Source organism: Callithrix jacchus, chromosome 17 (genome assembly GCF_049354715.1).
Source record: "Callithrix jacchus isolate 240 chromosome 17, calJac240_pri, whole genome shotgun sequence".
Taxonomy (NCBI): Eukaryota; Metazoa; Chordata; class Mammalia; order Primates; family Cebidae; genus Callithrix; species Callithrix jacchus.
Genome location: NC_133518.1, coordinates 78011021 through 78025529, shown reverse-complemented (window position 1 = coordinate 78025529; position 14509 = coordinate 78011021). Strand labels below are relative to the sequence as shown.

Below are 14509 nucleotides of genomic sequence, written 5' to 3'. Positions count from 1 at the left end.
TTTGTGTGTTTGTCTCTGTGTGTGGACATAGCTCTTTATTTCTCTTTGGTAATAGGAGCAAACTGTTGGGTTGTAGGCCAAGTGTATGTTCAGTGCTGTGTGTACTTCTGCTGCTATTGCATAGACAATTTTTTCCTTATATTTTCTGAGAGGTTATTGCTATATATACGAAATTTTTGCTTATGTATTACTCTTTTGTGATAGCTCACCTGCCAAACTTATTTCTAATAATCTTTTCAACTGATTTTATTATCGTAACTCAGAAATCTAAAGTCATCATCATAGCTTTGTTTTCTGCTATCTAATGTTGCTAACTTCCATTTCTTATTGCACTGGAGAGAATGCTGGACCGATGTTGAATAATAAAAGTAGAAGACATCTTTGTTTTCTTTCTGTCATTAATAGTAATTTTTAGACTTGGGTTTTATGGATGGGCTTCATGTCATCTGTGACTTTCCAATTTGATCAAAATCAATTTCACTTTTTTATGCTTTGTGGAGCCGGAATTCACAATGTTCATCAAATTTGTAAAAAGATCTGCAACCCCCAAAAGGCTACCAGTCACTGCTGTTGAGTTTTTATCTTCCTACTTTATCAGAAATGGTTGCTCAAATTTATCAGCTGCTATTTTGGAATTCATTCTTCATTCAGCATTTATGAGTATTTATGAATTTCCTACTATGTCAACCATCAAGCTAAGAATTTATTAAAATAATCATGTTTTCTCCCTCTACTGTAAATGTAACAAAAATGTTAACAGAGTCCTAAAATGAACATTATTACATTCCTAGACTACACCCTGTCTGGCCATTATAAATTATTATTTTAATACATAGTTAGAAACAATTTGCTGATATGTTGAGAATTTTTGAATGTTTATTCACTTGTGAATTAATTTGTAAATTTTTGGTGGTGTGTGATTTTTTTTGTGTGTGTGAAATTCAGGGGCTTTAATTCAATAAAATGAACTGTGATGGTTTCCATTTTTCTAATTGCTCAAGAACAGTTCTATTAGTATAAAGGTAATTAGCAGCATGAATATTTGATGGATTTTATTGTCAAAGATACTGGAGACTAGCTTCTTTCTGAGAAATAATTCTTTGACCAGTTTGCCAACTTCTTCCGTGGTCTGTTTAGGTTTTGTGGCCCTTCTAGAGTCAATTGTGCTCATTTACTTCTTTAGCAAACAATACATATTTGCTAACCACAAATATTCACCTGTAATTTAAAACAAATCTTAAAGCTACACACATTTTTTACACGTAGGTACAGGCTATTTGATTAACAAAATACACATTTATGTAAAAGCATTTACAAATTCATCTCTGCCGTGTGTGTGTGTGTGTGTGTTTTTTTTTTTTGGAACAGTAGTAAAATGTGATGTTCATGATGTTTTTTATATTTAAAATGAGCTCTCATCAAGAAAAGAAATCTAGGGCTTTTGGTGCTTTGAAGTGGATTTTCTTCATCATGTTACAGAATTATCTCTCTATTCCACTGAGAGGCTTTTTTCCCCCAGTGGAATTTGTGTTGAATGTTTCCAAAAGACATTTTGGCATCAGTTGAGATTATGATGTGCTTTTTAAAAACAGTACTTACTAAATGGGTAAAACAGTGGGGGTTCCTGCTATTCACTTTATTTTGTATTCTTGGAATAAAATATATGAGTTATGGTATGTGAATCTCTTAATGTTGTAGAATTCAGTTTGCTAGTATTTTCTTTAGGATTTTGGCATTTCTGTTTATAGGAGAAACTGGTATACATGTTTTCCCTTCTTTAGTTTTTATATTTTCCAGCCAGAGATGTTTTCCAAGAGCACAATCTTGCTTATTCTACAGAACTTCAGATTCATAATATCTTTGCTTCCGCTTCCCTCTCCCCAGGGTATCTTACTTCTGGGCGTCTGTGGGGTGAGAGTTTGGAACCAGTGCCTTGCTTTACAGGCCTTTCTACTTAGAACCTTCGGGAGTAACTTGGCCTTTCTTTCTTCAAACCATATCTGCCCAGCATCTCACTACTGCTGTGGCTGGGGTGTTATCCTTATCCTGGCCTTCCAGGTAACACCTGCATTTTAGAGACTTGAAGGTATGTCTGCATTGGAGTTCGGGCAATCTTTCTCTAGTGCCCAGTCCATTTTTGCCTAGAGAGGAAGATATTCTGCTTCTTTCTTTAGAAGATCCACAAGACAACCTAGAACTCTACCTTCCTGGCCTGGCCAGCCCTTCCCCAGGACGCAGTTGTGGGAATGAATGGTGCAGATGAGCATGAGTGAAATAAAACCTTGCCTGTTCAAGCACTGCAGATAAGAGCTGTAGCTCTAAGTTGACAGCTATAGCTTCTCTTTTTTCCTAGGGCAGCAGTTTAATAGAAAGTTGGGGAAGAGGTGTTAATTCCTCTATAGGCATAAGGCCAGTTGAAATCAGTGTAGTTTGGAAGTTGTGAGTCAGTATCTAATACTATATTCACTCTAGCACCAAGTGAAGATGAGGTACTCTTCTAAAATGCTCCCCGAGTTGAAGGGTGCTATAGCCTCATATAAATGGTAGGTAATTTTATGAAAGTCTGGCATATATGGACAACGATACTTGATTTTATGTTAACACCATGACATCAACTACATTTTTTTCACAAGCACATGAAACTTGAGAAACCCAAGTTTCTGTGTTTTCTTAGACAACAGTCAATAAATCTGCTTCCTTCACCATTGACCAGGATTGGGTTTCCATGTGGCTTGGCTTTAATACTTGGGGGGCAGCCATCAGAAGATGTGCAAATGATTCTCTTGTTTGGGGGAGAAAGACATATATTAGTTTAAAGAATTCTCAGTACTTTGATGAAAATTATTGTATGAAACTATAAATATAAATACAATTCTTTTCAAAATAGAAAAAATGAAAATTATTATATGAAACTATAAATGTAGTTTCACTCTTTAAAGTGAAACTACAGAGTCAGTTTGAATTCCAGCAAAGATGTCTGCTGCTTGGTGACTCCCCTGTGAAAATAAAGCACAATGGCTCAGCTACTTGTGATAATTAAAAAACAAAGACTCTCGATAAAAATGCTTTAAGGACACTAGATGTACAAATTTGACTATAGTGCAAGATTTTCCTAATTTAGGTGTTTAATAAATGCTCATGTTCCAAAAGATTGACACATATGACATCTTTTCTTATATACAATATTATAAATGATACTTATGTTAAGAAGCAAAAACCAGGAATACAACTGACAAAGAATGTAAAAGACCTCTTCAAGGAGAACTACAAACCACTGCTCAATGAAATAAGAGAGGACACAAACAGATGGAGAAACATTCCATGCTCATAGTTAGGAAGAATCAATATTGTGAAAATGGCCATACTTCCCAAAGTAATTTACAGATTCAATGCTATCCCCATCAAGCTACCAATGACCTTCTTCACATAACTGGAAAAAACTACCTTAAACTTCATATGGAACCAAAAGAGAGCCCGTATAGCCAAGTCAATTCTAAGCAAAATGAACAAAGTGGGAGGCATCATACTACCAGACTTCAAACTATATTACAAGCCTACAGTAATCAAAACAGCATGGTACTGGTATCAAAACAGAGATATAGACCAATGGAACAGAACAGAGGCCTCAGAGGCAATGCCACATATCTACAACCATCTGATCTTTGACAAACCTCACAAAAGGAAGCAATGGGGAAAGGATTCCCTGTTTAATAAATGGTGTTGGGAAAACTGGCTAGCCATGTGCAGAAAGCAGAAACTGGACCCCTTCCTGATACCTTACATTAAAATTAACTCCAGATGGATTAAAGACTTAAACATAATACCTAACACCATAAAAACCCTAGAAGAAAATCTAGGCAAAGCCATTCAGGACATAGGCGTAGGCAAGGACTTCAACCAAAACACCCAAAGCATTGGCAACAAAAGCCAAAATAGACAAATGGGACCTAATCAAACTCCACAGCTTCTGCGCAGCAAAAGAAACAGCTGTTAGAATGAATCAGCAACCAACAGAATGGGAAAAAATTTTTGCAGTTTACCTGTCTGACAAAGGGCTAATATCCAGAATCTACAAAGAACTACAACAGATTTACAAGAAAATAACAAATAACCCCATTCAAAAGTGGGCGAAGAATATGAACAGACACTTTTCAAAAGAAGACATATATGAGGCCAACAAACATGAAAAAATGCTCATCATCACTGGTCATTAGAGAGATGCAAATCAAAACTATATTGAGATACCATCTCACGCCAGTTCGAATGGTGATCATTAAAAAAATCTGGAGACAACAGATGCTGGAGAGGATGTGGAGAAATAGGAACACTTTTACACTGTTGGTGGGAGTGTAAATTAGTTCAACCATTGTGGAAGACAGTGTGGTGATACCTCAAGGACCTAGAAAGAGAAATTCCATTTGATCCAGCAATCCCAGTACTGGGCATATATCCAAAATATTATAAATCATTCTACTATAAGGACACACGCACACGAATGTTAACCGCGGCACTGTTTACAACAGCAAAGACCTAGAACCAACCCAAATGCCCATCAACGATAGATTGGACAGGGAAAATGTGGCACATATACACCATGGAATACTATGCAGCCATAAAAAACGATGAGTTCATGTCCTTTGTAGGGACATGAATGAACCTGGAAACCGTCATTCTCTGCAAACTGACACAAGAACAGAAAATCAAACACCGCATGTTCTCACTCATAGGCGGGTGTTGAACAATGAGAACACATGGACACAGGGAGGCGAGCATCACACACTGGGGACTGTTGGGGGGAAACAGGGGAGGGACAGCGGGGGGTGGGAAGCTGGGGAGAGATAGCATGGGGAGAAATGCCAGATATAGGTGATGGGGAGGAAGGCAGGAAATCACACTGCCATGTGTGTACCTATGCAACAATCTTGCATGTTCTTCACATGTACCCCAAAACCTAAAATGCAATTTAAAAAAAAGAAGCAAAAACCTATTATTCTACTGCATATCTAGAACTTCAGAATTTTGGAGCCAGAAGGGACCATGGGGACTGCTGCTCCAGGCCTGGAAAAATTAGGGGTTTTAGGGGAGACTTGGCCCTGAATGTAGTCTCCAAACTCAGGCCATTGCATCCCTCTTTAGGAGGGTATCAGCTGCATCTCTGGAGGCAAAAAAAGGAGCCACTTCAGCCAGGACTTTCTTCCAGAACCATTGGCATGGCTAGTGCCATTGCTGTGGCTGCTCAGTGGATGGGGAGAAACAAGTGCTCATTCCCAGGCTTTGAGGACCATGTGGTTTGGAAGGCTGACCACTGAGGTCTGGTGGAACCAAATTATTACTTAAAGAAGAAACGACCCTTTGGGAATTCAGTTCCTAAGAAGTTTTGATCTGGCCCCAAGCTCATTCTTCAGCTGGTTAAATTCAGGTGGCAGTGCCCATCTGGGCCCCAGCATCTAGCCAAAGGAAGACATTTAATCCAACTGTAGGAATATGTTTGCCTACAGCAAAGGTTTGAATCCCATCAGGAAAAACTATGTTTTTAAAATGGGTCTGCTACTCCTGGACAGGATTCTGTAGCTCCAATCAGATGGGATGTTATACTGAGGACACTGATCTGCCACTGATGTCACTGTGTCCACGGGCATATGCACATTCCTCTGCTTTAGCTCCCAAACAGCAGGGACAGTGGTGGAGGTCTTGGCTGAGCTCCCCCTCTGTATGAGGCAAGCCTCCTCTTGGTGAGATAAGGTCTATCAGCAGCCAGTTTGGTGGTTAGACTTCCTCACTGCTTATTCACGATACCAAAGTGAGTATCTGTGATTTGGGGATGCTGCATTTTCTTCTGTTTGTCAGGCCCCCCCGGATGATGACCCTGAGATAAAAAGTGAGGTGCACATGGCTTATTTGGGAGGCTATCCCAAAAAACAGTGGCAGAGGAGTGGGGAAGTGAGACAGGAACGGGAAGAGTGTCAATAGAGAAGACTGCCTTATCGTGCAGTTTATCAAGTAGTTTATCACTCTGGGTGCCTTGAGCTACATATGCTGATGGAGTCAGTGCATGGCTCAAGCCTCAGAGTCACATCCCGACCAAAGCAAGGGAGCTGGGATATTTACACCCTTCTCATCAGTCACTGGTCAGCGCCGCTCCTGGGAGTGGTATTTCTGTAGCACTTCAAGCTAGTCTTCTGCACAGGAAGAGGAACTCCTGCTACTCAGAGAAGGCCCTCGGGTAGTTGGTCTTTGGGCCAGTGTGCACTACCATGGTTAAGAAACCAGGGTGGAGCAGTGCCAGCTTCTGGAAAAGTCATATTACTCTACATCTCCCTAAACAGGGTGTGTGTGTGTGTATACGTGCATGTGTGTGTGTGTGTGTGTGTTGTTCAAACTGGTGGTGTTGGGGGTCATGGGGACATCACAATTAACTCTGATCTTGAAGATGGTAACCTAGGGGCCTGATGCGGTGATTTCTACACTTACACTCTGCACAGAATCAAGGAGCACCAAATGTAGTTACAGACCCACAGATTGACACTGCAGGTGTTGACTGGGAATCAGCACTAAGCTGTTCCTTCAGTACCAGCAGATGGATGGTATTTCATGACAGTGAAGTTTATTTTCCTTAAACTACAATAATTAAGATTTGCTGGGCTCCTGCTATGTGCTAAACCCTACACTACATAATTCATTCCTTACAGCCCTCTTAGGGAGTATGATTATCCCCATTTTACAAATGAGGCCAAGATGTGGTTATTCAATCAACAATGAAAGCCTGGACTGGGTCCTAGGGATCAACTGAAAAACAAGACAGACTTGGGCCTGTTGACAGGCTGTGAGCAAGTGCAGGGACTGCAGGGGCCTCCCCACTGAGTGGAGAAAGAACTGGAAGGGCCAAGACAGGCCTGGAGGGTGAGGACACCAGTTAGGAGGTGAGGTAGAGTAAGCAGGCAGAAATGACCTCTCATGTTCTAAGCAGCAGCAGTGTGTTAAGACATTAGCCAGGGCCACAGAGTTTGCAAACTGCATGGTTGTGTTTCTTTCTCTTCTTACTTTTTCTTTTTCCTTTTGAGACAGGGTTTCGCTCTGTTGTTGCCCATGCTGGAGTGCTGTGGCACAAAAATGGCTCATTGCAGCCTCGACCTCCTGGGTTCAAGTCATCCTCTCACCTCAGCCTCTCAAGTAGCTGGGAACACAGACCTCAGCCACCACGCCTGGCTAACATGTTTTTGTTTTTATTTATTTATTTGCTTGCTTGAGACAGGTTCTCACTCTGTCACCCAGGCGGGAGTGCAGTGATGAGCCTCAACCTCCTGGGCTCAAGCGATCCTCCCACTTCAGCCTCCTAAGTAGCTGAGACTACAGGTGCATATCACCAAGCCTGAATAGTTTTTTGTATTTTTAGTAAAGATGGGTTTTTGCCATGTTGCCCAGGCTGGTCTGAAATTCCTGGGCTCAAGCAATCTACCTGCCTTGGCCTCCCAAACTGCTGGGATTACGGGCATGAGCCACTGCCCCTGGCTGGTTATGCTTTAAACTCAGTCTAATCCTAAAACCTATCTCAACACTTTTCTGTTTTTAAATAATATTTAATATTTAAGCCTACATTTCTGTTTTTCCTTAACTACAGTAGTACCTGCCTGATGGGGATATATATATATATATATATATATATATATATATATATATTTGGCTATGTGGACGTTTACATGCAGAAGGATGATATATATTTGAATATTTAATTCATTGATTCATGGTAGACTAGGAAGGCAAGACTTGAACTTTGAGAAGCTGACACATTTGGGAATCTGAATAAAGTCAGCCCCCTTTATTCCTGTCTGATGAAGGCAGGGGCAGGATGGGAGCACTTGTCCAAGTCCCCAGGATGTCCCCCCCCACCCCGTTAGCTCCTCCTTTCTCTGCCCACATTCTACCTGGGGAGAATGGCGGAGATTGGTGGCTATGCCTCCAGGAGGTTTCTCCTTGCAGGCTGATGAAGAGTGAGGGTGCATGACTCACAGTCTGACATGCCACCGGTACAGTGAGGGTTTTTAGAGCTTTGGGGCAGCAAAGCCAGTAGGAGATAGAGCCATTGTAAGAAAGAATGTGATATTCTCTAGTTACCATCTGGCTCTAAGCTCCAGCATACAAATCTGAATATAATGTGGCATCAGTTCAAGTAACAGAGAGGATTAGAGCCCTTTACCATTTGTAATAGGTTGGAGTCCATATCCCAGTGAGGGGCTCCTTGTGGAGACCAAGCTCCACTTTCCAACTCACAGACGAGCCAAGCAAAGATTTATGGGTAAGGACCTGATAGTTATGGAGGGTGGGATGAGAAAAGTGAAAAACAAGTCTGAGGTGTTGGGGGGTTCAGGGGCTCAGCCATGGGTGATGGTCCCCACTTACTCCTCCACAGGAGCCCAGCTCAGCTGCTGAGCAGATGAAGGCAGATCCTCCACCCATGCATGTGCGATACTAGCAACTAGTTAAGTTTACCCGGTACACACTCAGGACACAGAAAACACCCGGGGAGGCTTCTGTTAACAGAATCATCACTCTGAAGATAAAATAGAATCTTTGGCTCATTGTAAAGGAAGGGGCCTGTGATTTAAGGCCGAGCGGGTTTGTGATGCAGCCTCAGCTCTGAAGCTTACTAGCGGTGGGCTTTGGGTAGGGACTTCAATGACCCAGCTTGTTTCCTCTTCCGAAAAATAGGCTGCTTCTATTTCAAAGGGTTATTTAAGGCCCTAATGAACATGTGTACAGGCACGCGCACAGAGAGACACTCAACGAACATTAGTGTGTTCCCTTCCACTGGAGGCGGGCAGGGATATCCTGACTCTAGAGTGGTCAGTCTAGCATAAACATTCTTTGAGAAGCTATAGAGGGAGCCCCAGTGCTGGAGGGCAGTGGGCAGAGCACTGACTATGGGGAGGGAGTGTGGGATTCTTTTTTGCCAGAGGTTGGGTTCATCTTTTGTGGTTTTCAAACTGTGTCCTTTGGAACTCAGGGGCCTCCTGGGGGTAGGAAAAGGGGAGGAGGAGTGTGGTTCCGAAAAATCAAGTGGTTAGGGCTTTGGGGACCCTAAGACGGCAATACTTTTATCTGTGTGAAACACTGGGATTCCATGTAAAGATTGTGTGGAAAAGGATTCCGAGGCTAAAACAAACAACAAACCAAAATCTGAAACCTGCAGCGAGAAACAAACCAGAAGGCCACTTTGATCACACAGGCTCCATAGCATGGAACAGAGCTTCATCATTGATTAAAAGAGGGGGTGGCTAGATGACCTCAGTTCATGGGCAAAATTCTTCAGAAAGATGGTAGGGCAGGAAATAACACTGTTTTTTACCAGTTGGAGGGATAAGGGCTACTCAATCATAGACTCAAAGCCAAGGGACTGTCTTGATGAAAGACAGTAGAAGCCAAGAGTGCTTGGGAAACTTCCATGGTGCTGTTTTCCTGATTCCACTACCCAGTGCAAATTAAGAAGGGTTCTCTTATGCTCTCCTCAGTGCACAGGGATGGCATTTTAGACAGCTCTTTGGGGACCCGGCACATCTCTGCACCAGTCTTTCTCCAATACCCTACTGCAGAAGCTTGAGCTGTAGGTGGCTTCACAGCCCTTACCTTCTTCAGCTCTTCCTGGACGCTCTGGCTGTTGTCTTCAGAGGACAGACTTTCCTTCTGGTTCTCAGATTCCGTCTTGGGCTCAGACTCCTGGTCTTCCCCTGAAGAAGTCTCCTTTTCACTCATTTTCATTGCTAACTCGTACAACCTATTTCTCCGTTTCTCCTCCGTGGTGTCTGTGGGAGTCCGAGGGTCCTGAGCCTCATTGCTGATGTCTGTCTCTGATAAATCACCCAACATCTAAATGAAAGCAGAATCATGAGACGAGGAGCCCTCTGCCGCAGTCATGTTACTTCTTGTTCCCAGTAACCCCTGAATAAAGGAACACAGGAACAAGCAGTGCAGGAAAGTAGCAGCTTTCTTTTTTTTTTTTTTTTTGAGATGGAGTCTTACTCTGTCGCCAGGCTGGAGTGCAGTGGCACAATCTTGGCTCACTGCAAGCTCCGCCTGGGTTCAAGCAATTCTTCCGCCTCAGCCTCCCAAGTAGCTGGGACCACAGGCGCGTGCCACCACGCCCGGCTAATTTTTGTATTTTTAGTAGAGACGGGGTTTCACCATGGCCAAGATGGTCTCCATCTCTTGACCTCGTGATCCGCCCGCCTTGGCCTCCCAAAGTGCTGGGATGACAGGCGTGAGCCACCGCGCCCGGCGAAAAGTAACAGCTTTCTCTTTTCTTTTGCCTATTAAACCTCTACTCTTAACCTCAAAAAACAAAACAAAACAAAACAAAAAACAAAAAAACAGCTTTCTTACCTGGTCTGCTTTCTCTTCAGATGGACTTTTACTTTTTTTTTTGAGATGGAGTTTCACTCTTGTTACCCAGGCTGGAGTGCAATGGCGCGATCTCGGCTCACCGCAACCTCCGCCTCCTGGGTTCAGGCAATTCTCCTGCCTCAGCCTCCCAAGTAGCTGGGATTACAGGCGTGAGCCACCACGCCCAGCTAATTGTTTTGTATTTTTAGTAGAGACGGGGTTTCATCATGTTGACCAGTATGGTCTCGATCTCTTGACCTCGTGATCCACCTGCCTTGGACTTTTACTTTTTAACTTTACTTTCTCAAATGCATGAATTTGAGAAGGTAAGCTTCTTTACTCATAAAAGAGTTTGAATTCATTTTTTTTTTTCATTCAGGGACTACTCTTTGAGCTCCCACCATGGGCAGCCCTGTAATGAAGGAAACACACTCAGACTTCCCATATTCATTTTTAAAGATTGATACCTGATACTTGTACATATTTATGGGGTAATGTGATGTCTGATACATGCCTACATGGTGTAATATCCATCACCTCAAACATTTATCATTTCTTTGTGTTGAAAACATTCCAGATATACAATAAATTATTATTTTTAGAGAGGGTCTCACTGTATTGCCAAGCTGGAGTGCAGTAACTAGTCACAGACATAATCCCATCACTGATTAGCATGGGGGCTTGGACCTGCTCTGTTTACAGTCTGGGCTGGTTCACCCCTCCTCAGGCAATCTGGCTCCCAGGAGGTCACCATATTGATGCCAAACTTAGTGCGGACAACGAACCAGCACAGCGCACCACAGCCCAGAGCTTCTGGGCTCAAGCAGTTCTCCCTGCCTCAGCTTTCCAAGTAGCTGGGACTACAGACACATGCCATGATGCCCGGCCCAAATATACAATAGATGATTGTTAACTACAGTCCTCCTGTGCTATCTAACACTAGAACCCATTCCTTCTATCTAACTGTATTTGTGTAACCAGTAACCAGTAGGGTGGAAATGGAGAGGAGGAGAGGTTGGCCAATGAGTACTAACTTTTCATGGTGGTTCAGTGCAGAGAAGATGATGTGTGTGGCTGGGATGTGGGGAAGGGAAGGGATTTTCACAGCCCATAAATAAGCACTTGATGGGAGGGGTTGAGGATTAAGGAAGGAAGGGTTCCCTGCAGAAAGGACTCTGAGTTGAGATTCAAAGCTAACAGTCACCCAGCTAAAAGCGGGAGAGGGAAGAACAATATTCTAGGCAAAGGGTCAAGATTTTGAGATGGTGCAAGGACCTTGCACATATATATGTAATGAATATTGTTTGACATTCCCTTAATAATTATATCTTCTGCTCCAATTCTCCACTTGCTGAGTATCTCCTAAAGTCCTGCTGTGAGTAAAGCCCTTATCAGGCCTGGGAAACTCCAGGAAGACATGGAGAGTGTGACTCTTACTCTATTCTTGCCTTCAGTTAGACAGACATGCACTGAAGTGTTCATATGTACATAATATGGCATATCATCAGGGTCACTGAACCTAATTTTACTTTTTAAGTTTCCTCTTGGAGTTCTTCTATCTATTTGTAGGGTTTGATATTTTATAACTTTTATTCTCTTAGAGGGCTTCTGAAGAACAAGAAGAAATTTACTTATCTTAAAAATAAAATATAACTCATTATATTTTGCAGTTACCATATGGGTTCACTGGACCTTTTTATAAATCTAAATACATAATGGGATCTTTGTGATCTTATTTTTCCCATCTTTTGAAACATTTTGTTATTTTGCTGTTTCATCATCCAGGGAATTATTTTTCATCATTACTCACCAATTATTCCCAATTATACTAAAACAAGACTAAATAATAAATGGAATATTGAAATTGACTAGAAGGATGATTCAATAAAAACATAAATCATCACTGTTTTGAAGCTGCTTTTAGCTTTCACTGCATACAATTAAAAATTCCAAAAACTGACAGAGAACAACATTTCACAGTTATTAGATGACTCAGAAGATGAATCCAAAGAAGACAGCAGCTCTCTGGATAATAATAATGATGGTGAAATTGATTATATTATTGAAATCTCAGACCGAGGGCCTTCAGATGACCGTGTCCTTGGTGAATTTTCTCAAGCTCAATAACTGATGAGTAAATGTTGTCAACAGTATTAATAAGGATGAAAAAGAAGTATGGGCTTTTCAACCGGTCACTCATTCAACAGGAAGGACTTCATCACACAACATTTTGCAACAAGAATCTGAATATCTTGTTTTTTAAAAAGATGTGTGACAGGTTCTTTCATCTTTTGTTTATTTATCAATTTTACTTGAGGGCCGGGCGCGGCGGCTCACACCTGTAATCCCAGCACTTTGGGAGGCCGAGGCGGGTGGATCACGAGGTCAAGAGATCAAGACCATCCTGGTCAACATGGTGAAACCCCGTCTCTACTAAAAATACAAAAAAATTAGCTGGGCATGGTGGCGTGTGCCTGTAATCCTAGCTACTCGGGAGGCTGAGGCAGGAGAATTGCCTGAACCCAGGAGGCGGAGGTTGCGGTGAGCCGAGATCGCGCCATTGCACTCCAGCCTGGGTGACAGGAGCGAAACTCCGTCTCAAAAAAAAAAAAAAAAAAGTTTACTTGAGACAGTTTGTAACTGGATAAATTCTAAAGGCAGATATCTATCCAAAGGTGATTAGAAGATGACATAGAAATAAAAAACATCTGGGAGGCAAGGCGGGCGGATCACGAGGTCAAGAGATCGAGACCATCCTGGTCAACATGGTGAAACACCATCTCTACTAAAAATACAAAAAAAATTAGCTGGGCATGGTGGCGCGTGCCTGTAATCCCAGCTACTCAGGAGGCTGAGGCAGGAGAATTGCCTGAGCCCAGGAGGCGGAGGTTGTGGTGAGCCGAGATCGCGCCATTGCACTGCAGCCTGGGTAACAAGAGCGAAACTCCATCTCAAAAAAAAAAAAAGAAAGAAATAAAAAACATCACTGAATAATTAAGAGAAAAATGTCTACTGGAAGTGACTATTTCTTTTCTGGTCCCAACTGAGAATCAATGATGAGGGACTTACATGAAGCAACCTGTGCTCCTAGCATGTTTAGGAAGGGGAAATTCTTTTGCCTGGTATGTGGGGATGGATTACAGGAAGAATGACCTCTGAGTAGGTTCTCAAAGGATGAGGAACATTTTAATATGTCATCAGGGGACAGGCCTTTTTTTAGGGGGAATGAAGTCTTGCTTTGTCGCCCAGACTGGAGTGCAGTGGCATGATCTTGGCTCACTGCAACCTCCGCCTCCCGGGTTCAAGCAATTCTCTGCCTCAGCCTCCCGAGTAGCTGGGACTACAGGTGCCCATCACCACACGTGGCTAATATTTTGTACTTTTAGTAGAGACGGGGGTTTCACCATCTTCACCAGGCTGGTCTTGAACTCCTGACCTCGTGATCCACCCTCCTCGGCCTCCCAAAGTGCTGGGATTACAGGTGTGAGCCATTGCGCCCGGCTGGGACAGGCGTTCTTGATGTAGAAGCAGCAGGACCAACAGGATGAGGGAGCATGAAGCTGCTTGCATAGTTAGAGGGACAAGGCTCAGAAGTGGTGACAGTGGGGAGCGGGGTGGTATGGAAAGACCAGGTCTGGGTCGGCCTGCAGAGAGTTAAACAGCAGTCTAGGGAATAGGGCTTTACCTGTCAAATAGACTTTCTGCTACTGTTGTGGTATGCACTTGAATGAGCCATGAAGTCAGCAACTGGTTACAAATTTAGCCCTGGTGACTCTCTTATCACTCGAATCAACATATTTTTAACACATGGAACTGTCAGTCCATCTTCACTCCAGTTCACTTTTATTAATATTTAGCTTTGGCCTAATTATTGCTTGAATATACAGACCATGAAAGACTAATTTACAAGGCTAAATAGTTAATCCAAAAGATGAAGCCTGCTTAACATGGTCTGTCCACGTTTCATGTCTATTTATCACATGAGAAATTATGAAGAATTATTGTGATTCAGTTCACACCCAGCAAATACCTGTTGAGCACCTACTATGTACTGGTCACTGTGCTTTACTGGAGCTCAAAGGTGAGAGCTCCTGCCCTACTGGAGTTGACGGTGTGGTGGAGAGAGCAACACTGA

General features: G+C 42.6%; 1 protein-coding gene across 12 annotated transcripts in view; it reads right to left on the bottom strand.

Annotated features, from left to right (window-relative positions):
* MYRIP (myosin VIIA and Rab interacting protein) overlaps window positions 1–14509 on the bottom strand; it is a 468404-nt gene that overhangs the window by 43177 nt on the left and 410718 nt on the right. For 10 of the 12 annotated variants that reach the window (XM_078354711.1, XM_002759753.6, XM_078354712.1 and 7 more), the window contains one exon: window positions 9622–9861. The exons of the other annotated variants lie outside the window; for them this stretch is intronic. In XM_078354711.1, the coding sequence (XP_078210837.1) occupies window positions 9622–9861 (240 nt within the window). The remainder of the gene's footprint in view (window positions 1–9621; window positions 9862–14509) is intronic. 12 annotated transcript variants of the gene reach the window in all.